Source organism: Poecilia mexicana, unplaced genomic scaffold, assembly GCF_051168715.1.
Source record: "Poecilia mexicana isolate PSO_F unplaced genomic scaffold, ASM5116871v1 scaffold_3, whole genome shotgun sequence".
NCBI lineage: Eukaryota > Metazoa > Chordata > Actinopteri > Cyprinodontiformes > Poeciliidae > Poecilia > Poecilia mexicana.
Window position 1 is genome coordinate 8,369,913 of NW_028263372.1, and position 19,609 is coordinate 8,389,521.

The 19,609-nt window shown below is 37.3% G+C and overlaps 1 protein-coding gene across 1 annotated transcript in view; it reads left to right on the plus strand.

The window, feature by feature from the left end:
• itfg1 (integrin alpha FG-GAP repeat containing 1) overlaps window positions 1–19,609 on the plus strand; it is a 164,093-nt gene that overhangs the window by 66,056 nt on the left and 78,428 nt on the right. The window contains exon 11 of the mRNA XM_014983727.2: window positions 18,782–18,932. Coding sequence (XP_014839213.2) covers window positions 18,782–18,932 — 151 coding nt within the window. The remainder of the gene's footprint in view (window positions 1–18,781; window positions 18,933–19,609) is intronic.

Below are 19,609 nucleotides of genomic sequence, written 5' to 3' on the forward strand. Positions count from 1 at the left end.
TCCTGTTCAGGCTACGCGTATTGCACTGACTACTATGCTTCTTCCTGTTAATTTTAGCATCTCCTCTGGTTTTTACTTACAAACAGTCGTCATGTTGGTGTGTGTGCAAACAACAAGCGACTTAATTCCACAGATCGCTCGGTGATCAAACCCCAATCTAAGACTTGGGAGCAAAAACCAATTTCTCTCAATTTAATCTGAACAGAAAAGCAGGAGAACAGACAGCTAAGGTGAACTTGTTCGCTGACTTTTCTCAACCCGATAAACCGGCCCTTTAAAGAATTCCTGCACCGCGCTCCGGCGCACGAGTGCCATGCGCATCAGGAACGGGACGTATGTATTTGTTGAAGGACTTATGTGGATTATCTGTCCTCAGAGATGAAGATAAGATAGTTGCAGGGGTCAGAGCCGTGATTGTCCATGCATACTGATTTCCGTGTAAGACAGAGAGTAATAGAGAGTGTGCCTGCTTGTGCTTATTACGCTAGAGATGGGATAAAGTTGAGCCGGAGCTAAAGACAAATACCTCTGAACCCCAGATTCTAAAACAGGCACTATATAATCACCAGTAAGTCGTGTTGAGCTTAACTTTTTGTGTTTGAAGAGGAGTTCCATCTCACTCGCTCTTATCCTAGCAGCTATTGCCTCTCTATTTTTCTATTTCCCTTTTTCCATTTGATTCTCATTTTAAGCCTGAGCTTTGAAATCTTGTGCTTGGAGCATCTTCATTGCAAAGCTTTGAATGGAATCATACTTCATCTATAGCATTGGATTACACAACATCAACATTAAAAGAAAGGACAGGAGGTCTGTCTGTTGTACATACAGGAGTGAAGCTTTATCACAAATTACTGTCTTAAAGCAGCAGTAGGTAGCTTTTATAATAAATGTTTTTTATATATAAATGTTATTAAATTCAACCTGTACATGTGTCACTTTTGGTCGGAACTCAACACAAGATGTTCCTTTTGGATCAAAGCAGCTGTTTAGCCTTATTTCTACGTGGCAACATGAAAATAAATCAGTTTTGGTGTGACGGCCATTTATGGCTACTTACCTCTGTAATGAGCACATAGACATCAACCTCTCCATCCTGGTCGTTTTATTGGCTGCATATGTCTGAAGGCCCTTCAAACTCTTCCCATTCAGCAAGCTGCTGTTAACTTTAAATGTCTTTTAAGATGCTTTCTGAATATTTTAATATTCATAGGACAGGATAAAATGATAAATTCTTGGATGAAGGCATATAGTTCTGGATGTTCCCCCTCAAACTAAAAAACTCTGATATCAAGTCGCGTTTCACACTTTTCACTCACAACAACAATTTCCGTTCACAAACCTAGAATGTTTATATAGTTTCATCAGGTGATCTGATGTTTGTTTTTTCTCTGCTGGGAAAATATCTGTTTTATTCTCACTTTGACGCTCATCATGCACGAAAGCTTTGCTCTATCTTTGATTGTTTTTTTTTTCTCTCCTTTGTCTGCCAAGAGGCTTTCAGCTAACCAAATATTTGGACCACCCATAACTGATCTATTTTAAGTCCCTCTTCTTCGTCTTTGTTTCTCTGTCTTTCACTCCTCCACTACATTACAGCTTTCTCTTTATCCTTTCAATTAGTTATTTATAGCTTATTTCAGATAAAAGTTCTGCCAGTTCACTTCACCTCCCAGCAAAAACTGAATACTGATTTAACTGTTCACAGCAGAAAAGCAGAGGGTGTGAGATGAAAGTAATCTACTGGAAACAATAGAACAATGAGCGGATGGACGCAGCGAGTGGAATAAATTAAACTAAAACTGAAATGTTGTCGAGGAGTGTGTAGGTCACCTTCTAGAGCTGCTCCGTTGTGTTTTTTCTTAAAAGTTTAAGTTAAAAACTTCAACGTTTTTTGTGCTATTAAGAAATAAAACAACATTTTAAAGTTGTTTTTTTCCCTGTTTTTCCCCTGTTAGTTTTAATACAGCTTATTTAAAGGTTTGACAGCATACTGTTAATGTGTCAACCACCTGGGACAAAAGAAAATCAGCTCTACAACAGTTTCTTGCTTACGTTCCGAAAAAATAAATAAATTAAAAAGCTACATAACAGTTTGGATTAAACAAGCTATCACCTAATTACAGTTGCATGGTGATGAAAAAGAAACTAAATCATACAAAGGAGAAAAACAGTCATTGAAGAATAAACTAGTAAATAATGAATAGTCGTTTTAAAATAATCCAAACGGCAAAAATGCTGATAAATTGACAAATTCGGTTAATTTGTGAAATAAAGTATTTCAGTTGGGGCTTGATATAATTTTCTGAATGATTTTTTCCCCTCAGTTGAAATCAAATTAATATGAACTTTACATTTTTTGTTTAAATAATATAGTCTAAACATTATATCACTTGTCTATCAAGATGGAAAGAACATTTAGAATCAGGTTAATTTCAGAAATCAGTTCAAACATCCTCAAAAATGTTCCAAATTTTCAACAGGAATATAACAACATCAAGAAACACAATCAGCTTGTGAGATAAACCGAAAGTATTTCAAATGGCATGGCTCTATTTTATGACATGAAAACAGAATTATATCTTGTATTACCGCCACCTATGGTGTGCTTGTAAAACCTTTGCACCGTCGCTTTCGATGTGTTAGGTTGGCTTTAGTCGCTTTGACCAAAAGTCAGTGATCCCCACTTTTTCCGCCATGAAACCAAAATCTGCAGAAACCGGCCTGAAAGTGTGAACTCCATGTCTTTTCAAAACCTGTGAAGACTGTGAAAGTGCTGAGAGCTTAACAAGCCTCATAGCAACTCTTACCCTAAAATTATATAACACACAGGTGGACTATATTTGGTAAGGATGATGACTTGTAAAGGCGGACTGGATTTTACTTACTGTTTAATTCCAAGTCATTTTGGAAACCATGTAATCCTTTTCTTTCTTTGTCAAAATTATGAGCCACTTTGTGTTCTCCCAGAAAATCCTACTAAAATATACAGAGATTTATGGTTGCAACATGAAAAAAATGTGAAAAGTCTTAGGGGATATGAATACTTTTTACAAAGAGGCACCAAACTAATAACACAGCTTTTTTTTTTGTAAAGTAATAGATCACCTCTACATAGGAGACAAGTTCTGTGTCAGCGCTTCTGCAAAGGCTCATTAAGAACGACGGGGCAGACTGAAGATGTGGGTGAATCTGTATATTTGTGTCAGTATCGATGTGTTTCAGCGAAAGCTCTATACGACTCGTGTCCTGAGGATCCGCGTTATATCCAGGTCACAGAACAGACGGTGACTCTCTCTCTGCCTGTCTTGCTGCGTCTTGCACATGCAGGCAAACACGCTCAAACAGATGATCATCACAACAAATAGTACATGGCTGGTGAGAGGAAGCCTTGTAGATGTTTCTGTTTGCAGAAAAACAAGCACTGTGGGACGCTGGGGACGAGTGAACCGGCATAATGAAAGAGACATTGACACACACACACTGTGAGGTAAAGCGCTATAAAAGTAGATATTTTTTTTATTCTGCTTTTTCTCTTTTATGATTTTATCAGTTCGAGAATGTTTCACAAGATTCCTATGGATAAAACACAGTTCTTGACTGTGTAAATGTTGCAGCGTGACCACTTAAGTGGGCAGCTAGAGGCTAGAATTACGGAACCTATAATACACCCAGAACGCTGCTGGTCGCGTTTTCACTAAAACCAGGAGGATGGAGCACATCACCCCAGTTCTGAAGTCCTTACTCTGGCTTTAAGGTTGCATTCACACGAGCCATGTTTAGTCTGCTTTAATCAAACTCCAGTTCATTTGCCTGGAAAGACTGGTTCAATTGGGGAGCTGTGAATGAGCAATCGAACTCTGATGTGGACCAAAAAGGTGAAGTTTGGTCGGCCTAAAAACCTAGGTTTTGGTCTGCAGTGAACTCTGGTGTGGTTGCAGTTTTGGTTCCCAAATCAAGTCTACTGGCCTATCAGGTGTGAAAACACCCTAAAATATTGTTGTTAGTTTATAAATCACAGAACGAAATCAACCTAACAGAGCTACTCCAACATGCTGCCACCAGGAGCACCGCAGCTGATTATGGAAATAAATTAACAGTCAGAAATTGGGAAGAACATTTTTGAAGCATAACTTTTTCCATACACTTTGTAAACTTACATCATCATATTAAATAAGTGACGGTGTTTGACAAAGAGAGTCAACCTCCTTTAATGTAAGCATTAATGAGAGCAGACACACAAGCTCATTAAATTAGCAGCAGCTCCATATTCAGGAATATTCTCCAGAAAATTAAGAATACTCACTGTTAACTCCAGATACTTTCAGCTGGTAGCCATTAGCAGCACTACACCGATGAGTGAATGTGACAGAGCAGTGTTACCAGACAGGCAGAGGACAGCCGCATCATGTTGCATGCATTATGCAACCGTCTGCCTCTGTATTACCAACAAAACCCTTTGACAAGTGTCAAAGGTACGGCTGGAGTTTGACGTGTGATTGGACAGAAGTCTCTACCAGCTGCCGCTCCAGTGCTGTTGAGGAACATCAGTAAATATTACACCACATCAACTACAGGTCACGCTTAAACCGCCTGTGTGCATCTGCTTGTGTGTGTGTGATATACAATCGGATACGTCAGTCAGCAGCCCTCATAGAATGGGATTATCCTCAGCTGCAATCATGTGTTTTTTTTTCTTACTTCTCTGCATTGCACCACACACTGATTAAAGAGCAGTTTGAAAGTCTGATCTGCCTCAAGTGACTTGGATATAATCACATGTTCGCATGTGTCCTATGTGCACATCGGCTTATAACGCTGCAGCAAATGAAAACAACAGTCAGATCGTCATCCGGACAGCTTTCAGCTTTTAAAGACCCAGAGTTGTTACGGTTTCATTACGATTTTTGATTAAAAAAGAAAACGTCAATGTTGGAAGGATAGTGAACGAGGACATGGATGGAGCTAAATGCGAGGCAACAGTAGAAGGAAACCTGTTGGTGATTAAGGTTTGGACTGGAGGTTCATTTTCAGCAAGCACGTCAGCAACCCACTAACATGCAGCTAACGCTACAACTACAGCATCAGAGAGTTAAAGATGGATGTTTACAGACACACTTCATCCAGTCAGACTGAGCCTGAGCTGTTTCACAGCATAGAATAGAGGAGAAAAAATCAGAGCGAGACCGAGTCCTAAATACGCTCTGCTATCTACTAAAGTTCATGGCACAAATTTCAGCTTTCTTATTGATAAACAAATTATGATTTTCCTACCACTTCACCATTATGTTTGATTCCATCCAAAACAAAAATAAAGTCGGTCTAAGTTTGTGGCTGGAACAGGCCATGATGCATGGCACCATATCTAGATGTTTAAGATTTATGTTTTCCACAGTTGTTAGCTGATGTCAATATTAATTTGGCCTTAGAATCACAATCATAGTCAATGAACTAATTAGTACCAGCACAACATTGTTTGAATGAGGTTTATTAAATATGCAGTCAATGCAATTCAATGATAGAAATCCATAGTTAAGTTTCCACTTTATTGCAGTTTTTTCCCAATGGATTGAGGCCATGATAATGCAAAACATTTTTATTATTTATTTATTTATTTATTTGTTATAGATTACAGTACAAGGATGCATAACAAAGTCACATTGGTGAAAAGGGGGTAAAAGTACTGCAGGGTAATGAATGAATGACCGCTTGTGTAAACAGTGATGGTGAACTGAATGACCTAACATTGACACTGTCATCAGCCTGTAAAGAATTCAAAATAACAAGGTAATAAACAGGTAATAGTTATGATAATAATAAATCAATACACTACCAGGTAAACAAATATGCAATGGATCAATTAATGCTGTTAAAAAGAATTACATAGGATGAGAAAGGAAGCATAATACAGAAGAAATGAGAAAGAAAACTTAAGAGATGACATGAATTGCTTGTGTTTAACTGAGATCAATTAATAAATGAAAGTATATTTTATATTGTGAAGCACCTGCAAAATTATCTCCTCTACTAATCAATATCTGAGCTTTATGATTCAGAAACAAAGACAGAAAATTGACAAATCTTTTCTTTCTATATTCATTTTTGGTATCTGGATTTCTGTCTGCTCAGAATAATTATTAGTCCAAATAGACATATCTATGCAGATGGTGTATAGATGTACTTTGTGTCTGTGACCATGAGTTTTAACCACAAGTAGAGTAAAGTGTGCTGCTGGTAATAGGTACAGATGTTCAGAGCTGCTGATGTTTTTTCCAAAAAAAAAAAAAAAAGAGCTGATGCAGCAGATGAGCTCTTAATTGGCTTGGATCCTCTTTTTTTTCTACAGTCAGCTCAGATTTAATTATTTTTTTTGTAACCAAATGGTATTCATTTTTACTTTCACCTCCATAAAATGATGCTCTTAAAGGTTGTCCTAATGTGTTTGGGGGTCGGTAATGCTTCAGTTTCACCGACGCCATTTGTTTTTGAAGCAGAGCTGTTTTTATCATTAACAGACATAAAGGACAGAAGAACTGGTGATTCCACAATACAGTTTTTCAGCTTAGTGGAAAAATGTGAAAAACCCGGAATTGATTCAATGATAAAAAAAACATATTGTGTCTAGTTAATTTGGCTTCTTTGCTCGAAATATTTCTCACCAAGCAGCACAATGTGTGAAAACTATTGGTCTATGTTAGGGATGCACAATCAGTCGATATATTCCAATATACTCAAACTCATTTGGCCGATAACCGATACCAATACCAATATTTTTTTTCCTATACATACTTATTGAAATTATATGACTTTCTCTACTGTGGAATTAAAATACTGCATTATCTTTGTCAATTTAGCCTGTTACTAAATGCTAAAAATGAAGCTGAAAATAACACTTTCAACTTGCTTTATGTTTATTGTCAAATTTATTCATGACATTTGCTCTCCAAGACAACAACAACAACACAAAATAGTGCAAATTTGAGGTTGAGCTGAGCTGTAGGCATCATCACTGGTTTGTCATATAAAAACACCTTTTATGTTGGTGAGTTATATTGACGGAATGGCCAATATTAAATATTACAGCGAATATTGGCCAATACCAATACTATTCTGATATACTCTTACTTCATCCAGATGTTTTGTCAGATTATTCTGTTTTTGTGTGTGTCATCCTGTCCTCTTTGTCTAACGTTCTCACTTCTGGTTACTGCTGCCTCCTCTGTGTAAATATTAAGCAAGCTGTCAAAGACTCCAGGTCCTAATTTCATTCAGACGTATCATTTTTCATTTATCCTAGAAATAACTCATAAGTCTGTGTTCTCCTTGTCCTTCCCCTGAACAGAGACAACCCTTATCTGTCAAAAACAGTTCATAGGTTATCAATCCAATCCATCAACTACTTGACATACTTGCTAAGCAATCAGCTTTTGGACATTCATTTGCTTTTTTCCCCTCCCCATTTTCCCCACTGTACAGGCAAACCCTAGTTTTCCAACAACAGCCACCAGAGATTCTCCCTTTTCAAAGCACTGCTGCCATTCAGCATAAACATAATGACTTTTTTTCTCACCCATTTACTTTAAAAACTAATTAAATCTTTCCTGTTAAGGCTTTAAAGGCCTCTTAGGGATTGAATGAGGGGGTCTGTGCATGCAAAAAGACAGAAGGGAAGACTGTCTTTATTTCATTATGTCGACGAGACAGATGTTGAATTGAAGAATGAAAACCGAGGTAAATAAAAGCCTCACCTCGGATGTTACAATCACATATGCTCTGATGTGTTGCTGAATTAGTCATTCCATAACATTTGTGCCTCCAACTGGAACATATTTAGAGTTGATATTCACTGACAATAAAAATAGAAGCTACAGAGTCCTGCATTGTAATGTGTTAGGGTGTATGTAATGTTATTTTTAATATTGATTAAATATAAAGACCGACACATTGTGTTGCATCATTTTTTGTTCAGCGGACTACGTGGTGTGTGTAAACCCAAAATTCACCCTCACTGCTTCATAAGAATTGTAAGTGGGAACAGGGAGCTGCTTATAAAATCCACTAAGATACTGAGAATTGTGAGCTGCTCTATACAAGAATACATTTTAATAATGTTAACACAGTGACAGAAAAGAAAGACAATCAGCAATGACGTCAATGTTTTAACCGTCCCTTAAATCAACAAAGCTTCTAATTTGAACACGACTGTACGATAAATGGTTCACGGTAAGACTTGAATATGCTGAAAAATGTTTTTTTCTTCCCATCACAGTCCAGAGTTTCCTCCAGAAAACTTGCTAAGCCATTTATACATTTTTTGCACTTCAGTTATTTTATCCTAATTAAAGTGTTCAAAATTTATCCATGACTTGTCACTTCATTCGCTGAGGGTTTTATGGTGTAGACGGGTAAAGACAGGCGGTTGTTAGAGCGACCCGGTGAATAAAAAATAATACTTGATCTCAGTCACCCTATAATGACCATGCTATGTTGCCATTGTGGTTCTTACTAAAAAGACTCTTTAACCTGTCTTTGCTATCACTGTTACTGGTGTATATATAAAAATAATAATAAACAAGCATTGCTTAGTCTGGCGGGTGCACAAGTGAAGCCTGGTGACCCACCAGGCTTATAATACACCGGTGGAAACCACGTGCTCCAACAAACCAACATGTTATGATGGGATTGTTTGATGTTCGTATACCAATAACATTCGTTTTTCTGAGTCTTAACTCAAACTTTACCATGCAGTTCCATGTAAACATTTCATTGTCTCTCCACTGGTGTTTTCAGCATGAACATTTTAATATAGCCTCTGCTCTCAGACGTTAGAGACTATCAATATTTTTTCTTTTTTGGGGTTTCAGGTTACAGTATTTATTTTATTAAAGTCAGCTTCTCAGTCTTCTACAGGAAGAACAGTGGGCACATAGCTACTGAAAAGTGAAACCTTTAAATTGGTCGCTTTTTCAAACATATAGGTTTCAATTTTACCACGCGCATTTATATAAGGATTTCCACATGAAAGTGATGCGACTTGTGTTGGAAATGGTCCAATACAAGTCAGGAAATAGGACAAAAACATGTGTGTGTTTCAAAAAAAGAAACCTCAAACAGTTTTTTTATTTTATTCTTTTTAATTTTGTTATTGAGGAGGAGGTTTTTGAAGACTGATGATGGAAATGAACCAGGCTAAGTAGTGGAGTCAGACGGGAGCTATGTGGGCCACTTTATACTTGGTTTACAGTTAGCATCCGCCCTGTTGGGAGTCTCTGCCGCTGCTTGGATGGCAGTTATAAATTGATTCACTTTTCCAGCCCATTGTTTCCATCCTTAACCTAATTCTCTATCCCTGTGTGCAATCAGAGTCTGCTTGCAGCTCACAGGCAACAAAATAAGTGTCTTGTAAATACAACAAAAAGTTTTTTGTTTTTTTTATATCAGACAACAAGCTGATAGTATCTTGCAGATTTGTCCCAGAGATAAAAAATAAACACCGTTGTAGGTTTTTAACATAAGATACTACAAAGTTGCCACTTAAATGGGAGCGGTGATGGTTTCATGCTGCAAACAGTGAAAGTTTAATTCCAACACTTTCTGCTTTTTGGACTTCTACAGTTTACAAGTGAAATTATGCTTTTTCCTGCATCAGCATTGAAAGATTTTACTTGATTTTTGTACTAACAACAGTTCTGTACCACAAAGTAAGCTTAGCATTTTTTTGAGGGCCCTAAAGTATCCTTTAAATTCACTGGAGGTCACAGGCACGCACACAAATACGCTATTGATCCGTTGCCCTCAGGAAGAAAGCACATCCTGCTGGCCCCGGAGTGTTTGATGTGGAAATGGTCTGGTCCGGCTTTAAAAGAAGCCCCCACACCCCTTCGTCATAAAAGGAACGGTTTAAATGTCGCACCTTGCCCTCCGACAGGCTGCTCTGCAAACAAACGTGCATGCTGGCAGGAGCGTTAGCATCCCATGTAGCCCAGTATGCATGTAGCAGTATGAGGTGTGATGAAGCTATTTCTGGAATACAAAATGAGGTCACAGATGGAGACAGCTGAACTTAAGTGATTTCTGTTGTACCTCCCGATGCTACATGACAGCGTGTCACATGCACTGTATGCTCCGTGCAGCTGATTACTGGCGACGCCAAATCCCAGAGACCAGAACTGCTATTCTCCTGTACGATCCACCTTCAATTATCGTAGCTGTCTTTGCCGAGGTTCACGAATCAGTGCAGAGACAGGGAAAGCCTTGGAGAAATGTGGCACATCTGCACAGCCCACATTTAGACACATTTATGTGTAGAACTATTCAGGCTGTAGGTCAGGCTCGGTGTCTGACAGTAACAGAATAATGTTAACCTCGCCTGACAAGCCTCCCGTCCTCAGTTAAAGGATACATCTAATCTATTCTGTCTGTGCCTTTGCAGTAAACATGCTACACAAAATAACAAAACCAAACCAGTTTTATTTTGGATCCATGTTATAAGTAATAAAATATACAACGTCAAGGTTTAAAGACATCACCAATAACCTTAATGTTTAAAGCTGGAATATGTAACTTTTATTAAAAATATGTTTGTTTGTTTTTTTTTTTACATATTTCCTGAAACTGTCAGTATATTGTGACAGTATAACTTTAGAATCTATGAATAAAATTGACTTTATTTGCCTTCTCATAAATACACTGCTCAGTAAAAACCAACTAATCCAATTCTGGAAGAGTGTATTAGCATTGTAAATCATACTTGTGTATGTGCTGCACAGAGAAACAACTTACCCTTGCTAGTAAAATGGTTATCTGCCATCATCGGTGGCCAAGCTAAGGAGCTGAACATTCACAGCTGGCTCCTTTGTGGAAAAAGTGTTATAGCCCTGCAACCCTTTCTTTGGATGGATGCATGGACAGCCAGCATAGCATACTCAGCTAGCATAGCATAGAAAGGCAGCATAGATGACAGTACAGATAGTATCATTTAAAGGCTATTTTACTTTCTCAGTTATAAATTATCTACTGACTTACTTTAATAAAACTACTGTAGGGTAATTAGAGTAAATGTGTGCAATGCTACATAGAAAACATGTAATATGATATCACAGATGTAAATTAATGTTTTGAATGGATGGATGAATGATGGATGTAAGAAATTTTCAATGTAAGCATTTATATTTGATAATAGATGAATGACTTTTAAACTTAAGCAATAATAATAATAATAATAATAATAATAATAATAATAATAAATAGCAATAGCCACTTTAATTGTTTAATTTTCTCTTTGAAATAAAATTTCTGTTCCATGGTTTTATATCAGTGCTGCCCAGTCAGTCCTGAAGGACCGTCATCCTGCATGTTGTATTTTGTTTCCCCGGTTCAGCACACCTGAATCTAATGATGGTTAACATCTGTTGAAGCCTCTTGAAGAGGTAATTCAACCACTTAAAGCTGCTATGTTGGACCAGAGACATGTCTAATACCTGGAGGACTCTGACCCTTGAGGACCATCTGAGCACACCCCTGCTTTCAATTACCTTGTGAACATTCATTTTTTTCAACATGTCTTGTCATTTTACTTTTAATGAATAAGTGTTTTACAGCAGCTAATTCCAGTTCAGCTTGTTAGTAGAATAAAGACACACAGAGGGTTTCAAAACAGTAACAAAACAAGGTAACACTTTATTTGAAGGGGGTTGAATAAGACTGTCATGACACCATCATAAACATGACATATCACCTGTCATGAACATGATTAAGTCTTCATGAATATTTATGACTGTTGTCATAAAGCGTCATTCGGTAAATTATGACACTTTTAATACAAAGTTGACATTATTCAAAATGCCGTTGTTATGACAACTTGACATTAACCAAGAAATCATTATTGATATAAATTTGTTATAGAATAATTACTGATTTCACTTTAAAAATTAGGTAACTTTATGTTATTAAAGGTAAAGTTTGAACAGTAATGATCATCATCATTCCTGAGTCTTTGGAGTTTCTGCATTCGTTCTGTTTAGCTGTTTGGATAGCTTGTGTCATTCGGCTGGCGAGACCTATACACAATGCATTATATTTGTGCTTGACAGTAAAATATTTGGTCATTAAACTGTTGTTTATATTCATCTTTGATCTAGATTTATTAAGCAAGACCATGGAACTCAGGGAGAATAGTGAGGATAACTGTAGATAATTGCATCAATCATTGCGGTATTAAATATTAACCCAATATTTTCTAATTTTTAGGTCTATTAAGATCTTATGTTCAAATCTAACAGTGGTCATTTATAACATCAATTATAACTGTTAAATGTAATGTTATATTATTTTCACAGCAATAGTAATTGAGTAGTTATGTATTATTTGGATAAAACCAATGAGATCATGTCAAACAGTTTTGTTTTAAACCGTGAGAATCTCATCCTGGCCTATGCCTGGTCTCCATTAAATGAGCGTTAGTTTTTCTGTAAGTTTATATAGAGCCATGTGTCTGTGCACGTTTCCATCTATCAGTATTCAGTCCAACATAGCAGCTGCCAAAAGCTTAGAAGGCTGTTGCTAGGCAATGCCATTTAAAATCCATCCTTCTCTCTATGTTGGAAGCAGGGTGGCTCTGTTTGTCTTCTGGGGTTGTAGCTAATACCACAGTGTAAGGGTGAGTAGCATGAGACATTTGCCTTGTTTGTTTTCTGCAGTCACTTTCCAAAAATGTTCAGTCCGGTTTGACCTCAGATCACTTGAAACAATTGAAACTAAGCAGCTTTCTAGAAACAAAACAAAGAGAGAGGACATTTGCAATTTATATTTTCTAAAGAGTCATTCTGAAAAGATCACTCATCTCGCTTACGTTTTGAAGAGACTTGAGTGGTCGAGCCACTTAAGTGTACATCCTTTGTTGACTCTTAGAAAGTAGGTCCATCCATCATAAAGCAGGATTATCCATCATAAGCTAACAAAACAGATACCACAGCTGCTGTTCTTTCCTTTTTTTCCAAGGTCCCCGTTCAGTTCATTGTAAGGTTAACTTGCTGTCTGTTGCTACATCAGAAACTGGATAGAAGTGAGCAAAGTCGGTGTTTAAGGCATAGATGTTACTGTATGCACAGCACAGATGGAGTCCTTAACTTGAATGCTTCGTTTCATACCAAGATTAAAGCACTTTTTCTGTCTCACTGCAACCATTTTAGCAGCTGTAGAGCGTCCCTGCGTTGGTTGATAGGAAAATCACCATAACCCGACCAATGACATGGATTGCACTACACATTTCATGTGCCTTATAGCTCTTTATTAGGAAAAGGGATACAGTAAGAATGGAGTTTGATGTTGATTTGCTTTACACATCTTCATTTTCTGTTAATCGTTTTGCTTGTCAGATGAATGTTGTCAAAACAACAAGATAAAACCATTGAATGCAGAGATTCCATAGCACCGTGGTGAAGGGAGCACAAAGCCACGGAAAGATGACGTGGAACTAAAGGAGTCAGTGAGAGCAGGCAGACCATACAGAGCGGTGACGCTGCCAGAGAACACTGTTTGACTTTGATTGTGACAACATGAGTCACCACTTCTGTTCCTCACCGCAGGGTCCGAGAATGAGAAACCACAACACCCCGGGGACCCAAAAATGTATCACTGTCCATCTTAGTGGACATGCCCTCTTCTTTCCTTCGGCCAGCTTTCAGCCACGACTCCTTCATCCTCTTCTTATCAAATAATAAGTCGGTGATAGTACAACTGCAGCGTTGGCCAATTTACATAGGGAAATTTATCCTGGGAGACTGTAGAAAGTCCCATCTGGGCCTTTGGGAACAAAAAGGGAAGGTTAGGAAAATGTTTGTGTCCTCAATGGATTATTGTCTGACTGCGAGTGTCCATGTTTCAGTGAGTAGAATAGTCATTTTGAAATCTGAAAGCGGTGGGTTTGTTTCCAGCTCCCTCTTGCCACATGTCAGTGTAGTCTTGAGCAAGGCACTTAAGGCCAAATTGTCTACCAATTTGGGTATGTGCATCTATCCCAGTGTGAATTGGTGAATCTACATGTTATCACAAACTCTTCAATATCTAGTCAGCCCTGCTTCTGTTTCTTTTTTTGGTCTTTTTTTATTTCTCTCTGACTTCCACTGCATTTGACTTGCACTCATTGCATTTCCTCTCCTATTGAGCTGGTGACTGTAGTGAAACATATACCACTAAACAGCAGGAATGACAGCAGCAGATACAGAAAGCATCAATAAATGCAACACCGTTTTAAATCACGTGAAGGTCAGCTGTCATTTCAGTTTTCAATGACTGCATTCAGAACAACTCCTATTTATAGTATTACTATATTAATACCCAACTCTGTTTCTAAGCAATCGGAATTTACCTTCAAGAGTTAGATGTTAGGTTTTCACCCAGGCAAACTGAAAAGAGAGGTAAAGGACTCTTTTTCAAAGAACTGAAAGTCATTCAGTTAAAGAAATAGATAAGTATGTTGAAATAAAGAGAATTTTCAAAAATTTTGACCATTCATAAAACTAATCCAAAGCCAGAAGGCATTCAGTTGAGTCCTTGGTCACGTGACTTAAGTAGAACATAAAAGTAAAAATGGAAACTAAAGTATTTTCCCTTGAGCTCGACGGTGTTGAAGTAGAGCTGGTGAAGAACAAAAAACCCCCAAAAGAAATTAGATGGTAGGGTGGGAGGGGGTCGGGGAGGCATCAAAAGTGAGGTAGTCAGATTAGTCCAGACATTCACCGTGATCAAGTTTACTGATTAGTGAATGCTGGAAAGTGCAAAGACAGGCAGGTAGTGGTCTCCTTGAACGCTTGAGGTAGAGAAAGAAAAGGGTCATGGGCATGATTAGCTGGATGTCCTCCTACCAGCCGACTTCTCCTCCAGAGTCCAATTAGAGCGGAGGTGGGTAGAGAAAGAGACCGTGGAAGATTCCTTACATACTCGAAATAAAAAAAAGAAATAGAAAAAAAACACAAGTCCTGACACAGAAGTCATGTTATAATCAAAGCCCCCAGGCACACAACCTTAGACATCCACACTGCTGTTGGCATACTGAACGAGCACAAGGCATGGGGTTAGAGATTATGCCTTCACTTTTGTGAGAAACGGTACTTGCTGATGCTTGATTTTTATTACATGATGTGGTATTTCAACTTTTAACTCAAATTTCCACAGCTAGCATTATGATGCTCCAGTAAAAAATATATACACCGTTTTAGATTTTTGCATCCAGAATCATCAAAGTCTTCTCTCCCACCTTCTGACAGAAGGATATTTTGGGATGATCTGTGAATGGTGTCATTGGAGCGGAATCAGAAACATGGTAACATGCGAAATCTTAGGATTATAAGCATGTCCTACATGTCCTTTGTGGTTCCATACGTCTTCAGTTTACAGACTTGATTTCTACATTCTGAAATGAACCTTAGAAGTTTGATCAGTTATTTCATGATGATCTAAAAAGGCGTCTCTATAGTTAGATACGTCAATATATGTACAAATTTTTTCAGCAATCTTTACTGAAGATGGACCTTGAAATGAAATATTGTACACCTCAAACAGAAATGTGCTGAACGTCACATGGGAGGGTTATCAGAATATAAAGACACTAATACTAAAAATTATTAATGTAGCAGATTTTAAGTCTGCCAGATTGGCTTAGTTAGCAACAGGTGATAAAATGATGCTAATGATTATTGCTGCTTAACACCTGGAGGACAAACAGGATAAATAATTCTTCTACCTTTTAAGTCCACAGCTTTTACAAAGTACTAACAAGGCTGCCAAGTAATTTTAATCACATTTACTGTGTAGTCCTTTTAGACTGTGAACAAAGATGCCAAAGAAACCCAGTTTTATTTCTCCATTTTATCATCCTTATTCAAGTTTGTGGGACACAGTAGGAGTATAACCGTAAAAACTGCAGACAGTCTGTGATTTTATGCGTATAAAAACAAACCAAAAAAAATAGCTAAGGTTGCAGTCTGCTGCTGGCCACACAAGCAAGATACAGCAAGCTATGCTGTTTCTGTGTCTTGGCAGAAACATGTATGTGTGAGTATGTGTGTCGCATAATGACCTTGAGTTCATCTCACCAGCGCAACCCCTGCAGGGCTGGGAAAGGACTCCTTTGAAGTACCCGACTCTCAGAAAGAGCAAACAGACATTAGTGGACAACCAAATGCCTTCTATAGTTCAGCCTGGGGGGTTTTCTGTATCTGTACGTTTCTTTCTTCACATAGACACCAACACATTCTCACATGGTGGACCACCTTTCAGAGGCCTGAGGTGCTGAATATGTACCGGTTAAGTCAACTGAACTGTAATTAGTCCCCAGCAACAACAGAGAGCAATATCGTTGCTGCATCAGTGGATCCTTGTGTGTGCCTGTATTGACTGGGTTGTGTTGTTCATGGGTGACACAGAATGACCTTTTAGCACACCTCAAACTCTTTGTGTACAATCATGGCCAAAGTCATCATGGCCCTTACCCACTTACCTTATTCGATCTGTTAGACGAGATGTTACCATGGAGCTCTCTAGAGCAGGTTTTGGTCTCAGATGGAGAAAGAACATACAGATAATTAACAAGTTTCAATAAAGTTGTTAATTGTTAATGTTAGGCATGATTGATTGATTGATTGATATAGCGCTTAACAACTAAGAACAACTAATAAATCACAAGAAAAAGAAAATGCAAAACCAACAATATAGATGAGGGTAAATGGCACTAATCTACATGGTATTAAAATCCTGTCTAAAGAAATAAGTCTTGAGCTTAGACTTAAAAATGTCTGGGTGGAGCAAAGGTCTATGTGGAGTTTGTTCCAGTGTTGAGTTGCTGCCACTGGAAAAGCCTCATCACCTCAGTGCTTTAGCTCAGTCTGTGGGACAATAAAAGTTGATTTGATGACATCAGAGATCTCCTTCATAGAGGAAGACTTACAGATTCAGATAAATAAGATGGGACAAGGCCATTAAGAGAATTAAAAATTTAAAATCAATTCTAAAATGGACAGGAAGCCAATGTAAAGAGGATAAAACAGGGTTTAACCAACTCCTCATGTCTTGAGGAGTTGGTTAAAAGACAGGTCGCTGCATTCTTGTACTACATTTTCTTTATTTTTTTTCTCGAAACAATACTGGCGATAGTCAGTTCTTACTAGTTTTAAAAAAGGCATAAGTGATATGACTTTTTTAAAATATGTGAGCTCTTGTACTACATCGTAATGTTAAACCTCTAACCTACAGCGGATTTTTAGCGTCTTTTATGTCAGATGCAGTGCTTCAAATACATTTAGGTAAAAATTACAAAAAATATTTTTCATGCTATAAAATTTTCATATTATTTGTTAAATAATTTCAGATTCAACATTATTTCCACTTAAAATGAATAATATTTTAATGGCATCAATATCTTTATTTATAAAGAACGCTGATTACTAAAGAAACTAAGCATTCGGATTGTCAGAAGGTACTGCACTCTTATTGTATTTTAATACAGAAACCATTTTGTCTAATATGATATCTTATAGTAGCACCTTGTGCATTAGTTGCATCATCTCCAGAAGGGAGTATAAAATGTACTATTTCTACCTCTTTGTTTGTAGAGTCTAAGAATGTGTGTGAAGCAGCTTCCCAAACAGAAGTAGAAAGAGGTCAGTTCGGTTCCCCAGAGGGAAACAAGATGGTGTTGAAACAGTCTGAAAAGGTAGATGTGGTGAAAGGAAGAAAAAAGGTTAGAGCTGTAGGGATTTCATTTAGTTCCAGGAAATCAATCACAGTCTGCCTACATTTACGGAACAAGGCCACATGTGTTTACAACAACAGATGCAAAGCAATAAAATAATAACGTGTTTTAAATTTGATCAGAGGAGCTACATTGAAGGGGGATGAGGGAACATAGGTTCTATTTTTGTGTGCACTTTAGTTTTACCTGAAGTGAGACACATACTGTCTTTTTTTTGTGTACAAGAGCAGTTGAAGGTTTTGTTCAGATTTTCTCATAAATGCAGCCTAAGAAAGCCCTCATGTTCAACCTCACATCATTGATGTTTTAAGGTCTAATCCAGGAACGTGTAACCTGTGTATTGTTCTTTACATCATTCACTGTGACTCTTAATAACTTTAGCCAAAAATGCTAAAGAAATAAGCAATGTTCTAAAATATTTAGGTAATTAAAAACATTTTGACTTTAGCAGCTTTTCCTAGGCGTTTTTATACAGTATGTGTATAACATTTCTACAAAGAATGACACTAACAGTATAAGGATTACTCTATTTTTACAAAGTAATTTTTTTGTGTGTGTATATCTTCTGGTTGCAAACATAAATTCTTTTGTGACATTGTTTTGTCTCATTACCTTAGATTAACATAATCAGAACAATAATCTAGAGGAATCCCTACTAGTTTATAAATCATATATTACTTATTCTTAAACATGGGGTTATACTCTTTTTCGTTCTCCTTTTCTCTTCTTTTGCGCTTTTCTTTGGTTTGTCGTTTTGTTGTATTTCTTTCTAATTCATGTAAAGCACCTTGATTTGCCTTGTTCCTGAAAATGTGCCATATAAATAAAAGTACCTTACCAATTGAAAATTCTGTTGACAAAAATGTATTCATTCATTTGATGATATTCTTTGTTAAAACCTAAAATCAAGAATTGTTCAATTGAAAAGTCAACATAAATTTATAGATGTCTTGAATTGCTTGGCTCAATCAGTGGTAACCTCACCATCACCGTGTTAGTTGTAAATAATAGAGTATTTATTTCTGGTCTTCACAGTGATCAGCGGGCCTTCCTGTTGGAGAACATTCCCTGTAACGTTCCCAACTGCAGCAGCGTGGGACGAATGTTCCGCATCCGCTGGGACCAAACGGATCTGGGAGCGATCCAGAAGGCCGTCATGGCTACTTTCTTTGACATTTATGAGGACGTGAGTAGAGGATCTTTATTATTATACGCTGCTTTTTCCTTGCGGTGCTCTGTTCCCAGTTCACCAATAATGAATATCTCCTATCTTTACCCAGTTGAAATATCTAATAAACTTATCAGACTTTGTGAGAATTTCAACATAGCTAAATAAAGTAAACAAGAATATTTTGAATCTTGAGTTAATAAAAGTGTATTATTAGATTTCTGTCTACTACGACAAAGTGTTTATGAATATATGTCTTCCTCTTTGTTCCATATTTGGTTTTAGCAGATTGTTTCCTTAGATTATTGTCACTAATCAGATTAAAAGCTTCTCAACCAGGGATGCAAACAATTGGTTTACTTATGATTAATTGTCAATTAATGATTTATTAGATTAAAATTAGTTCCAACTGATTAACTAGTAAAGTTCTCAAAGACCTTCTTTGAGTGTTGTTGTGTGGCTGCCATCCAGAAGAGGGCGCCGCTGGTCATCCTTGCGCAGATCAAGTTGATATAGGAATAAAGATGGCGGGGCATTCCTTCCTGTTTTGTTATATTTTACAAATATGTCAGTTAAATGTGAGAAAACTATGACTTTGTGTTTATTCAGTGATTATTTAATACAGCTAACACAAAAAAAATTGTTAAAATATAATAACGTGCTTCCTTTATTAAATTCAGCATAGTATGAAAAAT